This window comes from Carcharhinus amblyrhynchos, unplaced genomic scaffold (genome assembly GCF_965287045.1).
Source record: "Carcharhinus amblyrhynchos unplaced genomic scaffold, sCarAmb.v2.hapA chromosome_1311, whole genome shotgun sequence".
In the NCBI taxonomy this organism is placed as follows: domain Eukaryota; kingdom Metazoa; phylum Chordata; class Chondrichthyes; order Carcharhiniformes; family Carcharhinidae; genus Carcharhinus; species Carcharhinus amblyrhynchos.
The window spans coordinates 2,573-22,500 of record NW_027651051.1 but is presented as its reverse complement, the minus strand read 5'-3'; the positions used below and the strand labels follow the sequence as shown (position 1 = coordinate 22,500).

Sequence of the window (19,928 nt, the reverse complement as noted above, 5' to 3'; positions counted from 1 at the left end):
TCTGGGTTGGGGGGGGGTATGTGTGGGTGTGTGTGTGTCTGGGTTGGGGGGGGTATGTGTGTGTGTGTGTGTCTGGGTTGGGGGGGGTATGTCTGGGTGTGTGTGTGTGTGTGTCTGGGTTGGGGGGTATGTGTGGGTGTGTCTGGGTGGGGGGTATGTCTGGGTGTGTGTGTGTGTGTGAGAGACAGTTATTCCTCGCTCTCCCGTTGCTTGGTGATGTCATCCAGTGCCTGTGAATTGCAGCTTTGTTTAGTCTGTTGCTGATTATTAAATCTTGAGGGATCACGGCATGTTTTGGATTTTAACTTCAGATGTGTGTGTGTGTGTGAGTTGCAGCCTGTTTCTCCCTCTCCGGCAGGGGCTGGAGACTGCGTGACAGGTTATTGTCTGTGCTGAATCCTGACATAGTCCCATCAGTCACCCGGTAACACTTGTGTGTGTGTGTGTGTGTGTCTGGGTGTCTGGTGCCTCAGTATCTGATGGAGAATGTGGTGTGTTTTATTCTAGGAGCCAGCACCTTCCTCCTTTGAGATGATGGACCGAGTGGTGGGGGTGAAGTTACTGCCCGGTAAGCACAGAGCCGCCATCTGATTCAATTCCATTTATTATTGTCACACGTACTGAGATACTGAATGGGTGACACGGTGGGTTAGCACTGCTGCCTCACAGCCCCAGGGACTCCAGTTCGATTCCCGACTTGGGTCACTGTCTGTGTGGGGTTTGCACATTCTCCCCATGTCTGCGTGGGTTTCTGCTCTGGTTTCTTCCCACAGTCTGAAAGACATGCTGGTTAGGGTGCATTGGCCGTGCTAAATTCTCTGTGTACCCGAACAGGCGCCGGAGTGTGGTGACTAGGGGATTTTCACAGTAACTTCATTGCAATGTTAATGTAAGCCTTACTTGTAACACTAATAAATAATTTTAAAAGTATTGTTTCTTGTGCGCTGTACGGACAAAGCATACTGTTCATAGAGAAGGAAAGGAGAGGGTGCAGAATGCAGTGTTACAGTCATAGCTAGGGTGTAGAGAAAGATCAGCTTAATGTGAGGTAGGTCCATTCAAAAGTCTGACAGCAGCAGGGAAGAAGCTGTTTTTAGAATAGAATCCCTACAGTGCAGAGGGAGGCCATTCACCTTATCGAGTCTGGACTGACCATAATCCCACCTGTTTACCCTAGCTAGTCCCCCTGACACTAAGGAGCAATTTAGTACGGCCCATCCACCTAACCCACACACCTTTGGAGTGTGGGAGGAAACCGGAGCACCCGGAGGGAACCCACACAGACACGGGGAGAACGTGCAGACTCCGCACAGACAGTGACCTAAGCCAGGAATCGAACCCAAGTCCTTGGCACTGTGAGGCAGCAGTGCTAACCCACTGTGCCACCCTGTCGATTGATACGTGATCTCAGACTTTTGTATCTTTTTCCCAACGGAAGAAGGTGGAAGAGAGAATTTCTGGGATGCGCGGGGCCCTTAATTATGCCGGATGCTTTTCCCAAGGCAGCGGGAAGTGTGGACAGAGTCAGTGGGTGGGAGGCTGGTTTGTGTGATGGATTGGGCTCAGATCGAGCCAGGGCTCTGGAGTGTCCACCTCCCTTGTCCCTGGTCATCCTTGAAGGGCTGTTCCTCTGTCTGGGAACAGCTCCTGCTGCAAGCTCAGAGGGGAGTTCCAGTGTTCAGAGATTGGGGTAGCAAGATGGTGAGGGGAAAAGGGGGGTGAGAGAGAGAGATAGTGACTGTGGTTTAGAAAGGGACCCTGTTCTGAAATGCAGTCCCCGGCATTGAGCTACCATTCGCCTCCTGTCTCTCTCTGACTCATTCCGTATTTCAGACGCCTCTCTGTACTTTTAGATTGCAACACTGCCTCTGAGTCCAGCACGTCTCTGTCTGCCCCACTGTCTGCCTCCCAATACCACATTGCCCTCTCACTGGGCAAGGACAGGAAGCGCTGTGGGTCTACAGGCCTGTTCCCTCCCAGTTCTCTACCAGTTACTCTTTAATTGAAACAACCGCAGCCTTGCCCGACTCTATATTTACGCCTTCCAGTAATTTTGGGTTCTGTCCAATTCATGTCCTGGAAGCTTGCGTGTCTATAAATACCCTAGTTCTGTGTTGGAGCTTGGCGTCTTGACAGAGCACCCACAGTAGTCTGTGCGTCAACCTGCTAGCAGCAAATTAAACACAGTGTGATGTGGAGCTCAGCAGCTCCAGGCTGGGATTGCCTGGATATCTCTAAGGTCATCCCACTGTTTCTGACCCCCTGCTTCATCCAGGCAGCAAGGGAGGCACCGGTTTTCATACAGCGCAGCGCTGAGGGAGCGCCACACACTGTGGGAGGGTTGTTGCCCAGGGGGGAGCCGTGCTGCAGGAGGGTCGTTGCCGGGGGGTGGGGGGGCGCCGTGCTGCGGGAGGGTCGTTGCTGGGGGGGCGCGCCGGGGAGGGTCGTTGCCGGGGGGGGGGGGGGAGGGGCGTGCTGTGGGAGGGTCGGTGCCGAGGGAGTGCTACACTGCGGGAGGGTCGGTGCTGAGGGAGCGCCGCGCTGCAGGAGGGTCGGTGCCGAGGGAGCGCCGTGCTGCGGGAGGGTCGGTGCCGAGGGAGCGCCGCGCTGCGGGAGGGTCGGTGCCGAGGGAGTGCCGTGCTGCGGGAGGGTCGGTGCCGAGGGAGCGCTACACTGCGGGAGGGTCGGTGCCGAGGGAGCGCCGCGCTGCGGGAGGGTCGGTGCTGAGGGAGCGCCGCGCTGCAGGAGGGTCGGTGCCGAGGGCCTTGTTCCCAGCTGACTCAGGCTGGTTTGTTTGTTTTACTAACTGGATTGTCGACTCTGTGTGTTCCAGGGGAGAAGGTTAAAGGTGAGGCTGTGAATGTGAAGAAATGTCTCTGGTACAAACAACTCCGCAAATCCATCACAGGGAAGCTGCTATGTACAAACTTCCGAGTGGCCTTTGTCCCGGTCGAGACCTGGATCCCCCAGGTATGAAACATAGGAACAGGAGGAGGCCATTCAGCCCTTCGAGCCTGCTCTGCTGTTCATTACGATCATGGCTGGTCTTCCAACTCAATAGCCTAATCCTGCTTTCTCCCCATAACCTTTGATCCCATTCACCCCCAGTGTGATATCCAGCCACCTCTTGAATACATTCAATGTTTTGGCACCAACTACTTCCTGTGGTAATGAATTCCACAGGCTCACCACTCTCTGGGTGAAGAAATGTCTCCTCACCTCCGTCCTAAATGGTCTACCCTGAATCCTCTAACATGCCATTTGCCTTCTTTACCGCCTGCTGCACCTGCGTGCTTACCTTCAGTAACTGATGCACAAGGACACTCAGATCCCTCTGCACACTCCCCTCTCCCAATTTACAGCCATTCAGGTAGTAATCTGCCACCTTGTTTTTGCTTCCAAAGTGAATAACCTCACATTTATCCAAATTATACTGTATCTGTCATTGATTGGCCCACTCACTCAACCTGTCCAGATCATTCTGAATGATCTGTGGATCCTCGTCACAGTTCATCCTCCCACCCAACCTGGTATCGTCTACAAAGTTGGAGATGATACATTTTGTTTAAATCATTAATATATATTGTGAATAGCTGGGGTCCCAGCACCAATCCCTGTGTCACCCCACTAGTTACTGCGTGCCAATTTGTTTCCCCTCTGCCAACCAGTTTTCTATCCATATCATAGAGTCCCTACTGTACAGAAGGAGGCCATTTGCCCATCGAGTCTGCACCGATAACAATCCCACCCAGGTCCTATCCCTGTAACTCCACATATTTACCTTGCTAATCCCCCTGACACTAAGGGGCAATTTAGCATGGCCAATCCACCTAATCTGCACATTTTTGAACTGTGGGAGGAAACTGGAGCACCTGGAAGAAACCCACACGGACACGGGGAGAATGTACAGACTCTACACAGACACTGACCCAAGCTGGGAATCGAACTGGGGTCCCTGGAGCTCTGTGGCAGCAGTGCTAACCATTGTGCTACCGTGTACCTCAGTACACAACACCCATCCTGGATCCAGAACCCTGTCTCCCTCGTGAATCTCCCCCCAACCCGGTCTGGAATCCTGCTCCCCCACTCCCTCCCGGCTGCAGAACTCTGCCCTCCGGGAATCCTCCCGGGTCCTGATCCTGGTCCCTCGTGGATTCCTCCCTGCCCCCACCCCCAGCTCCAGAACATTGTCAGCCAACGTTCCCCCCCCCCAGCTCTGGAACTCTGTCCCCTGGGAATCCTCCTGGTCCGGAACCCTGCTCCTCAGGAATCCCCCAAGTCTGGAACCCTGTCCCCTGGGAATTGTTCTGGGTCCTGATCCCAGTCCCTTAGGAATCATCCCAGGTCTGGAACCCTGTTCCTCGGGAATACCCCACCCCTAGCCCCGAGTCCAGAACCCTGTCCCTGGGGAATCCCCTCTCCAGATCCCAGTCCCGATCTGCCGGGAATGCTGGTCAGTCTTCTCCTGTAGCCCTCACCCCTGATGTTTGTCTGTCTTGTGCAGGGTCCCGGGAATGGGAGCCGGATACTTGGAGCTGACGATGTGGCTTTGTCGTGCATTGACCGTGTTGTGGCAGGTGAGGCAACCAGGGATTGGTGGGGACTCACAGTCATAAGGAAAGAGGCCGTTCAGCCCGTTGTGCTTGTGCTGGCTATTTCTGAGATTTATTCAATTAGTATGAACCCCTGGTGCCTCAGGCCATGCCTCTGCCCCTGTTAAGAAAAGAGGGAGGCAGCAGATGGGAAATTATAGGCTTGTTAGCCTAACTGCAGTCACTGGCAAGATTGGAGAGTCCATTATTTAAGGTGAGATTGCTGAGTATTTGAAAGTGTGTGATAAAATCAGAGTGAGTCAGAACGGCTTTGTCAAGGGGAGGCCGTGTCTGACAAATCTGTTAGAGCTCTTTGAGCAGGTAACAAGGAAGTTAAATAAAGGAGAACCACGCCAGAAGGTCTTTGACAAGGTGCCACAGAGGAGACTGTTAAATAAGAACCCAGGGTGTTAAGGGTAGGATCCTGGCGTGGATAGAGGATTGGCCGACTGGCAGAAAGCAGAGAGTGGGGATAAAGGGGTCTTTCTCAGGATGGCTGTCAGTGAGGAGCCAGTGAGGTGTGTCTCAGGGGGTCAGTGCTGGGACCACAACTTCTCACAATACACATTAACGATTTGGAGGAAGGAACTGAAGGCAGTGTTGCTGAGTTTGGAGATGATACAAAGATATGTAGAGGGACAGGGGTGGTATTGAGGAAGCAGGGGGGCTGCAGAAGGACTTGGACAGGTTTGGAGAGTGTATTCCATCTGCCCCTTCTTTACCCAATGTGGGAAAGTGTGAGGTGAGGCACTTTGGAAGGAGGAATGGAGACGGAGACTATTTCCTAAATGGGGAAATACTTCGGAAATCAGAAACACAAAGGGATTTGGGAATCATTGTTCAAGATTCTCTTAAGGTTAACGTGCAGGTTCAGGCAGCAGTTAGGAAGGAAAATGCAATGTTAGCATTCATGTGGAGAGGGCTAGAATACAAGAGCAGGGATGGACTTCTGAGGCTGTATAAGGCTCTGGTCAGACCCCATTTGGAGAACTGTGAGCAGTACAGTGGCCCTGTATCTAAGGAAGGATGTGTCGGCCTTGGAAAGGGTCCAGAGGAGGTTCACAAGAATGATCCCTGGAATGAAGAGCTTGTCGGATGAGGAACGGGTTGAGGACTCTGGGTCTGTACTCGTTGGAGTTTAGAAGGATGGGGGGGGGATCTTATTGAAACTTACAGGATACTGCGAGGCCCTGGATAGAGTGGACGTGGAGAGGATGTTTCCACTAGCAGGAAAAACTAGAACCAGAGGGCACAACCTCAGGCTAAAGGGACGATCCTTTAAAACAGAGATGAGGAGGAATTCCTTCAGCCAGAGAGTGGGGAATCTGTGGAACTCTTTGCCACAGAGGAGGTCGGGTCACTGAGTGTCTTTAAGACAGAGATAGATAGGTTCCTGATTAATAAGGGGATCAGGGGTTATGGGGAAAAGGCAGGAGAATGGAGATGAGAAAAATATCAGCCATGATTGAATGGGGGAGCAGACTCGATGGGCCGAGTGGACTCATTCTGCTCCTCTGTCTTATTGTGCATGTCCTCCCCATGTCAGCACACTTCCCCTTCCCGCATCTCGGTGCCCCCCGCCCCCAGTGCCAGACTGAAGCGTGCCCCCCCCCCCCCCCCCCGTATCTCAGCGCTCCCTTCGTGCCAGACTGTAGTGTGCCCACTCCCTGTATCTCGGTGCCCCCCAGCGCCAGACTAGTGTGTGTACTGTCTGATTTGAGTATTTTGTATTGTGCAGGGACCAGCTCACGGACGAAGGTTGTTAGTGCCTCCTCCAGCCTGAAGTTCCAGCCGCAGGAACTCCTGATTCACTGCTGTGATTTCCGCCTCTTACACTTCCAGTTTGAACAGGAGGCCCGAGCGAGCGAGGTACACCTCATTGATTGGATTACTCCACACTCCCTGTCCTCTGTTAGCCCAGTGATCCCGGGAACCCTGCCACTTCAAAACCAACATCCACAGAAATCCTGAGAAATGGGGTCCTCCCTCAGACAGACTCAAAACCGAGAACCTGTCCTCGATCAGTCTGTCAGCCTCTGTCATTACTCAGTCTGGTGATCTGTGACTTGGACTGGCATTGACGGACAGTGGGGGGGGTGGTGCAGTGGGCAGTGACAGGGTAGTTATTCAGGGTAAGGATCACTCACTGTGTAACTGTACAGAGTCACTGTTTATACAGCAGGGTAAGGTGCAGAGGGACCTGGGGGTCCTTGTGCATGAATTGCAAAAACCCAGCCTGCAGGTGCAGCAGGTGATTGAGAAGGCGAATGGGATGCTGGCCTTTATAGTGAGGGGGATAGAATATAAAAGCAGGGAGATCTTGCTGCATCTGTACAGACTGCAGCTGGAGTACTGTGTGCAGTTTTGGTCGCCGCACTTGCACAAGGATATTTGGCCTTGGAGGGAGTGCAGAGGAGGTTCACTAGGCTGATACGGGAGATGAGGGGGTTAGACTATGAAGGGATACTAAATAGACTGGGTCTGTACTCGTTGGAGTTCAGAAGGATGAGGGGGGGATCTTATAGAGACGTATAAGATGATGAAAGGGATGGATAGGGTAGAGGTAGAGATTCTTCATGCTCAGAAAGGACAGCAGGACTAGAGGGCACAGCCTCAAGATAAGGGGGGGACAGTTTAAAATGGAGTTGAGGAGGAACTTCTTCACTCAAAGGGTGGTGAATCTTTGGAATTCTCTGCCCATTTGAAGTGGTGGAGGCTGCCTCGCTAAATATATTTAAGACACGGGTAGATAGGTTTTTGATAGACAAGGGGAATTAAGGGTTATGGGGAGAGAGCGGGAAAGTGGAACTGATCCACTTGAGATCAGCCATGATCTTAGTGAATGGCGGGGCAGGCTCGAGTGGCTAGATGGCCTACTCCTGCTCCTATTTCTTATGTAAGGGTTGCTCACTGTGTAACTGTACAGAGTCACTGTTTATTCAGCAGGGTAAGGATCACTCACTGTGTAACTGTACAGAGTCACTGTTTATTCAGCAGGGTAAGGATCACTCACTGTGTAACTGTACAGAGTCACTGTTTATTCAGCAGGGTAAGGATCACTCACTGTGTAACTGTACAGAGTCACTGTTTATTCAGCAGGGTAAGGATTATTCTTTTAATTTTACAGATAATCCCGCTGATTGCACAGAGCTGCCAGCCAGTGAGTCCTCGGGATCTGTTTGTGTTCCAGTATTCTGTGGAGATGTCTAACAATCTGGGTGAGGTTGAATGTTGTGTATCCGTTCTGACAGTTTAATATCAATTCCCATTTCAAAGGTTTGTTGGATCTGTTGTGTTTGCAAATGTTAACAAAACTTCTTGGTCTGTCCCTCTCCCTCTTCCATGCTCCCCCGCCCTGCGCATTCTGTCCCTGCTCTCTCCTTCTCCCCGTTGTCCCACTCTCTTCTTTCCCTGCCTCTCTCTCTTTACCTCTCTCATCCCTTCACAGATCCCAGGTGGATGAACACACATTCTGATGGGGAGCTTTATCCAACGCAGATGTTTGAGACACACTTGGACTGGGAGATTGAACTGTCACGGACGGGTGCGGTGGGATGGCGAGTTAGTCTGGCAAATGAGCGATTCGAGGTGTCACCCAGGTAATGTCAGTAAGCAATCCCCCCAGTACTGTACACCAGTGTTATACAGAGACAGACCCGTCCCCCCAGTACCGTACCCCAGTGTTATACAGAGACAGACCCGTCCCCACCAGTACTGTACCCCAGTGTTATACAGTGACAGACCCGCCCCCACCAGTACTGTACCCCAGTGTTATACAGCGACAGACCCGCCCCCACCAGTACTGTACCCCAGTGTTATACAGCGACAGACCCGTACCCCAGTGTTATACAGAGACAGACCCGTCCCCACCAGTACTGTACCCCAGTGTTATACAGAGACAGACCCGCACCCCCAGTACCGTACCCCAGTGTTATACAGCAACAGACCCATCCCCACCAGTACTGTACCCCAGTGTTATACAGAGACAGACCCATCCCCACCAGTACTGTACCCCAGTGTTAGACAGCGACAGACCTGCCCCCACCAGTACTGTACCCCAGTGTTATACAGCGACAGACCCATCCCCACCAGTACTGTACCCCAGTGTTATACAGCGACAGACCCGCCCCCACCAGTACTGTACCCCAGTGTTATACAGTGACAGACCCGTCCCCACCAGTACTGTACCCCAGTGTTATACAGTGACAGACCTGTCCCCCACTAGTACTGTACCCCAGTGTTATACAGAGACAGACCCATCCCCACCAGTACTGTACCCCAGTGTTAGACAGCGACAGACCTGCCCCCACCAGTACTGTACCCCAGTGTTATACAGTGACAGACCCGTACCCCACCAGTACTGTACCCCAGTGTTATACAGCGACAGACCCATCCCCACCAGTACTGTACCCCAGTGTTATACAGTGACAGACCCGCCCCCACCAGTACTGTACCCCAGTGTTATACAGTGACAGACCCGTCCCCACCAGTACTGTACCCCAGTGTTATACAGCGACAGACCCGTCCCCACCAGTACTGTACCCCAGTGTTATACAGCGACAGACCCATCCCCACCAGTACTGTACCCCAGTGTTATACAGAGACAGACCTGTCCCCCACCAGTACTGTACCCCAGTGTTATACAGCGACAGACCCATCCCCACCAGTACTGTACCCCAGTGTTATACAGAGACAGACCCGTCCCCCACCAGTACTGTACCCCAGTGTTATACAGCGACAGACCTGCCCCCACCAGTACTGTACCCCAGTGTTATACAGTGACAGACCCGTCCCCACCAGTACTGTACCCCAGTGTTATACAGCGACAGACCCGTCCCCACCAGTACTGTACCCCAGAGTTATACAGTGACAGACCTGTCCCCCACTAGTACTGTACCCCAACACCAACAGCTAATTTTCTTCTTGTTTTGTCTGCAGCCTCTCTAAGTTTCTGGTGGTTCCACGGAAGGTTCTAGACCTGGATGTTAAGAGAGCTTGTGCATATTTCAATGAGGGTAGGATTCCGGTGAGTACTTTCTACGTGTCTGTAAATTGGGGAGATGTGTTTGTGATTTCTCTGGTGCTAACGGGTTCCATTTAACTTGGCAGCGATGGCATTGGCACCATGGAGGGAGTGACCTGCTGAGAATGAGTAACTTCCAGAGTAATGCATACACACAGAGAGATGGATTAAGGTAAGAGCTGGCTCATCAACTGTGTACAGATTAAATCTCCCTCTACACTGTCCCCACCATCAAACACTCCCAGGACAGGTACAGCACGGGGTTAGATACAGAGTAAAGCTCCCTCTACACTGTCCCCCCATCAAACACTCCCAGGACAGGTACAGCACGGGGTTAGATACAGAGTAAAGCTCCCTCTACACTGTCCCCCCCATCAAACACTCCCAGGACAGGTACAGCACGGGGTTAGATACAGAGTAAAGCTCCCTCTACACTGTCCCCCCCATCAAACACTCCCAGGACAGGTACAGCACAGGGTTAGATACAGAGTAAAGCTCCCTCTACACTGTCCCCCCCATCAAACACTCCCAGGACAGGTACAGCACAGGGTTAGATACAGAGTAAAGCTCCCTCTACACTGTCCCCCCCATCAAACACTCCCAGGACAGGTACAGCACAGGGTTAGATACAGAGTAAAGCTCCCTCTACACTGTCCCCCCCCCATCAAACACTCCTGGGACAGGTACAGCACGGGGTTAGATACAGAGTAAAGCTCCCTCTACACTGTCCCCCCATCAAACACTCCCAGGACAGGTACAGCACAGGGTTGGATACAGAGTAAAGCTCCCTCTACACTGTCCCCATCAAACACTCCCAGGACAGGTACAGCACGGGGTTAGATACAGAGTAAAGCTCCCTCTACACTGTCCCCCCATCAAACACTCCCAGGACAGGTACAGCACAGGGTTGGATACAGAGTAAAGCTCCCTCTACACTGTCCCCATCAAACACTCCCAGGACAGGTACAGCACGGGGTTAGATACAGAGTAAAGCTCCCTCTACACTGTCCCCATCAAACACTCCCAGGACAGGTACAGCACGGGGTTAGATACAGAGTAAAGCTCCCTCTACACTGTCCCCCCATCAAACACTCCCAGGACAGGTACAGCACAGGGTTAGATACAGAGTAAAGCTCCCTCTACACTGTCCCCATCAAACACTCCCAGGGCGGGTTTTATGCCACTGGATAGGTGATATTTTTTGACGTGAAACTGTGTTTAGTGACAGGGTTTTTGTTGTGCAGTAAGCTGGAGCAGTTGCTGTTTGGAGGGCAGAGTAAACTGGTGATTGTGGACCTGGCCGATGAACTCCCAACTCCAGCGGAAATCCAGCTGGCTTACAACAGACTGAAGCATCTCTGCTGCTACGGTGAGATCCCCTCCCCGCCCGACCACCCTCCCGCCCTCCTCCCTCCCCCCCCCCCCCCCCCCCCACTGACCGACCGACCGCCCTCCTCTCTCCCCAGGACCTTGCTCCTTTGTGCTCTGTTTCATTGCGGGACTTTGTGTGTTACAGAGAATGCCAGTCCATTCAGGGATGCTGATGAGAAGTGGCTCTCGACACTGGAGGGGACCCGCTGGCTGGAGTGTGTGAGGTACATCAGCCTGGGCTGGTGACAGGGCACAAACTTCAGTGACTTGGATGTGTCTGTGTGTCTGTGTGTCTGTGTGTCTGTGTGTCTGTGTGTCTGTGTGTCTGTGTGTCTGTGTTGTTGGGTTGTGTCCAGATTTGGGGGCGGAAATGCTCGGTATAGGTGTTGCTGGTTTTTGATGCTGACACATCCTGTCTCTCTCTCTGCTCCCTCACACCAGGCTGTGTCTGAAGAAAGCGAGTGAGGTCTCTTCACTGCTCAGTAACCAGTGTCTGACAGTCACCCTGCAGGGTAAGGACCATCATAACATCCACAAACCTTCATCCATCTGACAACTTCAACTCCCAAAAACAAACCGAACATCCCCACAGTACATGTCCCCTCCTCTCCTGAAGGTGCTGACTCTCACTGGGGTACAGGGTCTCTCTCCCTCTCCTGAAGGTGCTGACTCTCACTGGGGTACAGGGTCTCCCTCCTCTCCTGAAGGTGCTGACTCTCACTGGGGTACAGGGTCCCCCTCCTCTCCTGAAGGTGCTGACTCTCACTGGGGTACAGGGTCTCCCTCCTCTCCTGAAGGTGCTGACTCTCACTGGGGTACAGGGTCCCCCCTCCTCTCCTGAAGGTGCTGACTCTCACTGGGGTACAGGGTCTCCCCTCCTCTCCTGAAGGTGCTGACTCTCACTGGGGTACAGGGTCTCCCCTCCTCTCCTGAAGGTGCTGACTCTCACTGGGGTACAGGGTCTCCCTCCTCTCCTGAAGGTGCTGACTCTCACTGGGGTACAGGGTCTCCCTCCTCTCCTGAAGGTGCTGACTCTCACTGGGGTACAGGGTCCCCCCTCCTCTCCTGAAGGTGCTGACTCTCACTGGGGTACAGGATCCCCCTCCTCTCCTGAAGGTGCTGACTCTCACTGGGGTACAGGGTCTCCCTCCTCTCCTGAAGGTGCTGACTCTCACTGGGGTACAGGGTCTCTCTCCCTCTCCTGAAGGTGCTGACTCTCACTGGGGTACAGGGTCTCCCCCCCTCTCCTGAAGGTGCTGACTCTCACTGGGGTACAGGGTCTCCCCTCCTCTCCTGAAGGTGCTGACTCTCACTGGGGTACAGGGTCTCCCTCCTCTCCTGAAGGTGCTGACTCTCACTGGGGTACAGGGTCTCCCCTCCTCTCCTGAAGGTGCTGACTCTCACTGGGGTACAGGGTCCCCCCTCCTCTCCTGAAGGTGCTGACTCTCACTGGGGTACAGGGTCCCCCTCCTCTCCTGAAGGTGCTGACTCTCACTGGAGTACAGGGTCTCCCTCCTCTCCTGAAGGTGCTGACTCTCACTGGAGTACAGGGTCTCCCTCCTCTCCTGAAGGTGCTGACTCTCACTGGGGTACAGGGTCCCCCCTCCTCTCCTGAAGGTGCTGACTCTCACTGGGGTACAGGGTCTCCCTCCTCTCCTGAAGGTGCTGACTCTCACTGGGGTACAGGGTCCCCCCTCCTCTCCTGAAGGTGCTGACTCTCACTGGGGTACAGGGTCTCCCTCCTCCCCTGAAGGTGCTGACTCTCACTGGGGTACAGGGTCTCCCTCCTCTCCTGAAGGTGCTGACTCTCACTGGGGTACAGGGTCTCCCTCCTGTCCTGAAGGTGCTGACTCTCACTGGGGTACAGGGTCCCCCCTCCTCTCCTGAAGGTGCTGACTCTCACTGGGGTATAGGGTCCCCCCTCCTCTCCTGAAGGTGCTGACTCTCACTGGGGTACAGGGTCCCCCTCCTCTCCTGAAGGTGCTGACTCTCACTGGGGTATAGGGTCCCCCCTCCTCTCCTGAAGGTGCTGACTCTCACTGGGGTATAGGGTCCCCCCTCCTCTCCTGAAGGTGCTGACTCTCACTGGGGTACAGGGTCTCCCTCCTCTCCTGAAGGTGCTGACTCTCACTGGGGTACAGGGTCTCCCTCCTCTCCTGAAGGTGCTGACTCTCACTGGGGTACAGGATCCCCCTCCTCTCCTGAAGGTGCTGACTCTCACTGGGGTACAGGGTCTCCCCCTCCTCTCCTGAAGGTGCTGACTCTCACTGGGGTACAGGGTCCCTCTCCTCTCCTGAAGGTGCTGACTCTCACTGGGGTACAGGATCCCCCTCCTCTCCTGAAGGTGCTGACTCTCACTGGGGTACAGGGTTCCCCTCCCTCTCCTGAAGGTGCCGACTCTCACTGGGGTACAGGGTCTCCCTCCTCTCCTGAAGTGTGGCTATTGGGAGTACTTCCCCAACCTGTCTGTCTAACAATTGGCTCTGTATGTGTTGTCCCCACAGAGACAGATGACCGTGACCTTGCATGTCTTGTGTCCTCACTGGTCCAGGTGATATTGGACCCTTACTGCAGAACCATGCAGGGCTTTCAGAGTTTGATCCAGAAAGAATGGGTGGAGGCTGGACATCGCTTCAGTGACCGCTTCAACCGGCTACGGAGAACTGACAAGGAGGAGGTGAGGGTCGCACAGTGTCCAGACTGTAAATCCACACTCCCTTTCAACAATGGGGAATCCTGAACCACCCAATAATCCACATCACCAGCACTCCAGAGCTTTACTCTGTATCTAACCCCGTGCTGTCCCTGTCCTGGGAGTGTTTGATGGGGGACAGTGTAGAGGGAGCTTTACTCTGTATCGAACCCTGTGCTGTACCTGTCCTGGGAGTGTTTGATGGGGACAGTGTAGAGGGAGCTTTACTCTGTATCCAACCCTGTGCTGTACCTGTCCTGGGAGTGTTTGATGGGGGGACAGTGTAGAGGGAGCTTTACTCTGTATCTAACCCCGTGCTGTACCTGTCCTGGGAGTGTTTGATGGGGACAGTGTAGAGGGAGCTTTACTCTGTATCCAACCCTGTGCTGTACCTGTCCTGGGAATGTTTGATGGGGGGACAGTGTAGAGAACATAGAACATTACAGCGCAGAACAGGCCCTTCGGCCCACGATGTTGCGCCGACCAGTTACAAAACAATGACCCACTAACCTAAACCAATCCCTTCTCGTCCATAAACCTATCCACGGATCTCTTAAACGCCCCCAAACTAGGCGCATTTACAACTGCAGCAGGCAGGGCATTCCAATCCCTCACCACCCTCTGGGTAAAGAACCTACCCCTGACATCTGTCCTATAACTACCACCCCTTAATTTAAAGCCATGCCCCCTCGTGCTAGATTTCTCCATCAGAGGAAAAAGGCTATCACTGTCCACCCTATCTAAACCTCTAATCATCTTATATGTTTCAATAAGATCCCCTCTTAGCCGCCTTCTTTCCAGCGAAAACAACCCCAAATCCCTCAGTCTCTCCTCATAGGACCTTCCCTCCATACCAGGCAACATCCTGGTAAACCTCCTCTGCACCCTCTCCAAAGCCTCCACATCCTTCCTGTAATGTGGGGACCAGAACTGCACACGGTACTCCAAGTGCGGCCGCACCAGAGTTGTGTACAGTTGCAACATGACGCTGCGACTCCTAAATTCAATCCCCCTACCAATAAACGCCAAGACACCGTATGCCTTCTTAACAACCTTATCTACTTGACTCCCAACTTTCAGGGATCTATGTACACATACACCTAGATCCCTCTGCTCATCCACACTATTCAAAGTCCTCCCGTTAGCCCTATACTCGACACATCTGTTATTCCTACCAAAGTGAATTACCTCACACTTCTCCGCATTAAACTCCATCCGCCACCTCTCGGCCCAGCTCTGCAACCTGTCTAAGTCTTCCTGCAAACTATGACACCCTACATCACTATCTACCACACCTCCAACTTTGGTGTCATCAGCAAACTTACTAATCCACCCAACTATACCCTCATCCAGATCATTAATAAAAATTACAAACAGCAGTGGCCCCAAAACAGATCCCTGAGGCACACCACTCAAAACCGAACTCCATGATGAATAATTACCATCAACCACCACCCTCTGTCTCCTATCCGCTAGCCAATTCCTGATCCAATTCCCTAGATCACCCCCAATCCCATACATCTGCATTTTCTGCAGAAGCCTACCATGGTGAACCTTATCAAACGCCTTACTAAAATCCATATACACCACGTCCACTGCCTTACCCCCATCCACCTCTTTGGTCACTTTCTCAAAAAACTCAATAAGGTTAGTAAGGCACGACCTACCCGCCACAAAACCATGCTGACTGTCTCCAATCAATTCATTACTCTCCAAATAACTATAAATCCTATCCCGAATAATTTTTTTCGAAAACCTTGCCCACAACAGAAGTGAGACTCACCGGTCTATAATTCCTGGGGAAGTCTCTGTTCCCCTTCTTAAACAAAGGGAGCTTTACTCTGTATCTAGAGTAATAGAGGGAGCTTTACTCTGTATCTAACCCCGAGCTGTACCTGTCCTGGGAGTGTTTGATGGGGGGACAGTGTAGAGGGAGCTTTACTCTGTATCTAACCCCGAGCTGTACCTGTCCTGGGAGTGTTTGATGGGGGGGACAGTGTAGAGGGAGCTTTACTCTGTATCTAACCCCGTGCTGTACCTGTCCTGGGAGTGTTTGATGGGGACAGTGTAGAGGGAGCTTTACTCTGTATCTAACCCTGTGCTGTACCTGTCCTGGGAGTGTTTGATGGGGGGGACAGTGTAGAGGGAGCTTTACTCTGTATCTAACCCTGTGCTGTACCTGTCCTGGGAGTGTTTGATGGGGGGGACAGTGTAGAGGGAGCTTTACTCTGTATCTAACCCCGTACTGTACCTGTCCTGGGAGTGTTTGATGGGGGGACAGTGTAGAGGGAGCTTTACTCTGTATCTAACCCCGTGCTGTACCTGTCCTGGGAGTGTTTGATGGGGGGGACAGTGTAGAGGGAGCTTTACTCTGTATCTAACCCCGTGCTGTACCTGTCCTGGGAGTGTTTGATGGGGGGGACAGTGTAGAGGGAGCTTTACTCTGTATCTAACCCCGTGCTGTACCTGTCCTGGGAGTGTTTGATGGGGACAGTGTGGAGGGAGCTTTACTCTGTATCTAACCCCGTGCTGTACCTGTCCTGGGAGTGTTTGATATCTGAATGCTGAGAGTCCGGATTGAAGCTCTCTCTAACTGTTGACTTGTCCTGTTTTGCAGTCTGCTGTATTCCTGCTGTTCCTCGACTGTGTTTGGGAACTGTTGGAGCATTACCCAGTGCTGTTTGAATTCACAGAGACTTACCTGTTGGCGATACGTGACAGTACCCACATACTGCTCTTCCGCAATTTCCTCTTCAACTGCCCGCGCGAGCGGGCTTATGCACAACAGGTATGGCTATCATCCAGTCTCCTGTGATGTGTATCCCCTCCTGCTGCTTGCCATCTGCCCTGGTGTGTGTGTGTGTGTGTGTGTGTGTGTCTTCTCACCATGAACCCTCCCCCGCCCCAGCCAGGGATCTCGGTTCCAAGCTCGAGTCACTATCTGTGTGGAATCTGTATGTTCTCCCCGTGTCTGTGTGGGTTTCCTCCGGGTGCTCCAGTTTCCTCCCACTGCCCGCAACAGATGTGGGTTAGGTTGATTGGCCATGATAAAGTGCCCCTTAGTGTCAGGGGCACTAGCTCGGATAAGTGCATGGGGTTTTGGGGATAGGGCCTGGGTGAGATTGTGTTTGGTGCAGACCCAATGGGCTGAATGGCCTCCTTCTGCACTGAAGGATTCTATGCTCCAGTTCCCTCCCACAGTCTGAAAGACATGCAGGTTCGGGTGCATTGGTCATGCTAAATTCTTCCTCGGTGTTACCCGAACAAGTGTCAGAGTGTGGCAACTGGGGGATTTTCACAGTAACATCATTGCAGTGTTAATGTAAGCCTACTTGTGACTAATAATAAATAAACTTTCAACTTAAAATAAACCCTCACTGCTCTGCCCTGTTCCCTCTCTCCACCTCACCTCCCCGTATGGATTGTGTACGGTCCTCTCCCTGTCTCACTCATTCTGTCTCTCTCTCTCCACCCCCCCCAGTCTCTCGCCACTGATGTCAGGGTACGTGTGACTCCCTACACCAATAGCTGGCCACGCTCTCGCAGTACCCCCCGGGATGAGCAGGTGGTCCTGAAGGGAGGTTTCTTCACTCGAGAGGAGAGGAACTGCCCACTGCCCTCAGTCTGGGACTGGTCACTCCAATTCCCATTGGAGCACCAGGTGTTATTCCGAAGTGCCTTGTACAGCAGTGACGCCCAACTCCTGGCCCAGAATGGGACCTCTGCACACAGCAACACTGACAAGGTGAGTATCTGAGAGAGAATCACTGTCCAGTGACCCCTGGGTTAGAGAGAGAGGGGAAATCAGCCAGGGTTCCTGCTCCTGATCACTGTCCAGTGATCCCTGGGTTAGAGAGAGAGAGAGGGGAAATCAGCCAGGGTTCCTGATCACTGTCCAGTGATCCCTGGGTTAGAGAGAGAGGGGAAATCAGCCAGGGTTCCTGCTCCTGATCACTGTCCAGTGATCCCTGGGTTAGAGAGAGAGAGGGGAAATCAGCCAGGGTTCCTGCTCCTGATCGCTGTCCAGTGATCCCTGGGTTAGAGAGAGGGGAAATCAGCCAGGGTTCCTGCTCCTGATCACTGTCCAGTGATCCCTGGGTTAGAGAGAGAGGGGAAATCAGCCAGGGTTCCTGCTCCTGATCACTGTCCAGTGATCCCTGGGTTAGAGAGAGGGGAAATCAGCCAGGGTTCCTGCTCCTGATCACTGTTCAGTGATCCCTGAGTTAGAGAGAGAGAGGGGAAATCAGCCAGGGTTCCTGCTCCTGATCACTGTTCAGTGATCCCTGAGTTAGAGGGAGAGAGAGGAAATCAGCCAGGGTTCCTGCTCCTGATCACTGTCCAGTGATCCCTGGGTTAGAGAGAGAGAGGGGAAATCAGCCAGGGTTCCTGCTCCTGATCACTGTCCAGAGACCCCTGGGTTAGAGAGAGAGAGAGGGGAAATCAGCCAGGGTTCCTGCTCCTGATCACTGTCCAGTGATCCCTGGGATAGAGAGAGAGGGGGGAAATCAGCCAGGGTTCCTGCTCCTGATCACTGTCCAGTGATCCCTGGGTTAGAGAGAGGGGGGAAATCAGCCAGGGTTCCTGCTCCTGATCACTGTCCAGTGATCCCTGGGTTTATTGCTGATCTGTTTTGCAGGGGGAGTTTCCGTTGCCGCGGACGGTGTATCATTTGACCAGGGGAGTTCTCCTGGTTCAGCCCCAGCTCCTGCCCTGGAAGAACGTGTCCGTGTCAAAGAAACTCAGTCGGTTGAGCCAGTCGCTGGAGAGTCTGCTGGAGCTGGAACAGCCGCAGAGGATTCCATTATCACCGTCCCTGGACCCTGCCAGCCTCCCCCTCCCTCCCATCCCGGCTCCCGGCATCCGGCTGTGGAAGGGCTGCTACCTGCGCTGGCCACTGGAGGTGGGGTTTGAGGCTGCGTACAACTTGCTGACCGCACTGACCTCTCAGGTCCACTGGCTGGAGCGGAGGCTGAGGCAGGAGGCTGACCGGCAGAACACGGCCACCAATGGCCTGGACCACCAGGGCAACCACCTTACCCAGCCCCCTAGCCCAGTCTGCTCGAATGGCAGTGACACCATGGAGACTTCCTTCACCACCATGCTGAGCAGTGCCACATTATAACCCTCCACCAGTGACCCCAGGAACTGACCCTGGACACCCTCACTGGTCCCTGATCCCGGACCCCCTCACTGATCCCTGACCCCCTTGCTGACTCCGGGAGCTGATCCCTGACCCGGACCCCCTCGCTGATCCCTGACCCCCTCGCTGACCCCGGACCCCCTCTCTGATCCCTGACCCCCTCGCTGACCCCAGGAACTGACCCCAGACCCCCTCGCTGATCCCTGACTGTCTCACTGACCCCAGGAAGTGACCCCTGACCCCCTCATTGATCCCTGACCCCTTGCTGATCCCAGGAAGTGACCCCGGACCCCCTCACTGATCCCTGACTGTCTCACTGACCCCAGGAAGTGACCCCTGACCCCCTCATTGATCCCTGACCCCCTCGCTGACCCCAGGAACTGACCCCGGACCCCCTCGCTGATCCCTGACTGTCTCACTGACCCCAGGAAGTGACCCCTGACCCCCTCATTGATCCCTGACCCCTTGCTGATCCCAGGAAGTGACCCCGGACCCCCTCACTGATCCCTGCCCCTGGGGTGGCTGGGGGGTGGCGTCCAGTCCCGGAGAAGGGTGGTGGTGTCCAGTCCCGGAGAGGGGGAGCCTTCCATCTTTACAGCCTTCATCAGCAAAGTGTGATTTGTCCCTCCCCCAGCCCGTCGCCTGGAAACCAGTTGTTTCTGGGATGTTTGAGGGGACCTTCCATCTCAGAGTTTGGGGAATTGGAGGTTCACTGCTGGGGTTTAGGGGGTAAGGGTCAGGGCTCGGGGGATTACTGTCAGTCTTCCTCTCCAATGGGACGGACTCTTCCCCTCCACCCCCTCCTTCCCCATGTTCACATTTACACTCCAATCCCAGACCCCTCCCACAGGCCGCCCTGTACCCCACCTCCCTCTCTCTGGGCAGACTGACCCCCCCCCCCCCCCCCCCCGCGGGACTCACTCTGCTGTGTATAAGGGACTGTGATGGATTACACCCCCCCCACAAACAGGGCAATTACAGCCTATCATAGGTTTTGTTTAGTGCAATTGCCCCCACCCCAAACTGGAGCTTGGCCCCTCAGAGCCAAATAGCCAGGGACGCTCGCTGTCTGAGCTGAGGACAAGGTACTGGGGAGGGGGGGGGAACAGC

At 53.8% G+C, this 19,928-nt stretch overlaps 1 protein-coding gene across 1 annotated transcript in view; it reads left to right on the top strand.

Annotated features, from left to right (window-relative positions):
• LOC145340703 (myotubularin-related protein 10-B-like) overlaps nucleotides 1-18,896 on the top strand; it is a 22,465-nt gene extending 3,569 nt beyond the window's left edge. The window contains exons 2-16 of the mRNA XM_080185167.1: nucleotides 508-568; nucleotides 2,834-2,970; nucleotides 4,505-4,577; nucleotides 6,331-6,461; nucleotides 7,720-7,810; nucleotides 8,041-8,191; nucleotides 9,531-9,618; nucleotides 9,702-9,787; nucleotides 10,860-10,984; nucleotides 11,132-11,210; nucleotides 11,428-11,498; nucleotides 13,491-13,663; nucleotides 16,296-16,466; nucleotides 17,160-17,423; nucleotides 18,315-18,896. Coding sequence (XP_080041293.1) covers nucleotides 508-568; nucleotides 2,834-2,970; nucleotides 4,505-4,577; nucleotides 6,331-6,461; nucleotides 7,720-7,810; nucleotides 8,041-8,191; nucleotides 9,531-9,618; nucleotides 9,702-9,787; nucleotides 10,860-10,984; nucleotides 11,132-11,210; nucleotides 11,428-11,498; nucleotides 13,491-13,663; nucleotides 16,296-16,466; nucleotides 17,160-17,423; nucleotides 18,315-18,800 — 2,187 coding nt within the window. The 3' untranslated portion in view covers nucleotides 18,801-18,896. The remainder of the gene's footprint in view (nucleotides 1-507; nucleotides 569-2,833; nucleotides 2,971-4,504; nucleotides 4,578-6,330; nucleotides 6,462-7,719; nucleotides 7,811-8,040; nucleotides 8,192-9,530; nucleotides 9,619-9,701; nucleotides 9,788-10,859; nucleotides 10,985-11,131; nucleotides 11,211-11,427; nucleotides 11,499-13,490; nucleotides 13,664-16,295; nucleotides 16,467-17,159; nucleotides 17,424-18,314) is intronic.
• The last annotated feature ends 1,032 nt before the right edge of the window (nucleotides 18,897-19,928 follow it).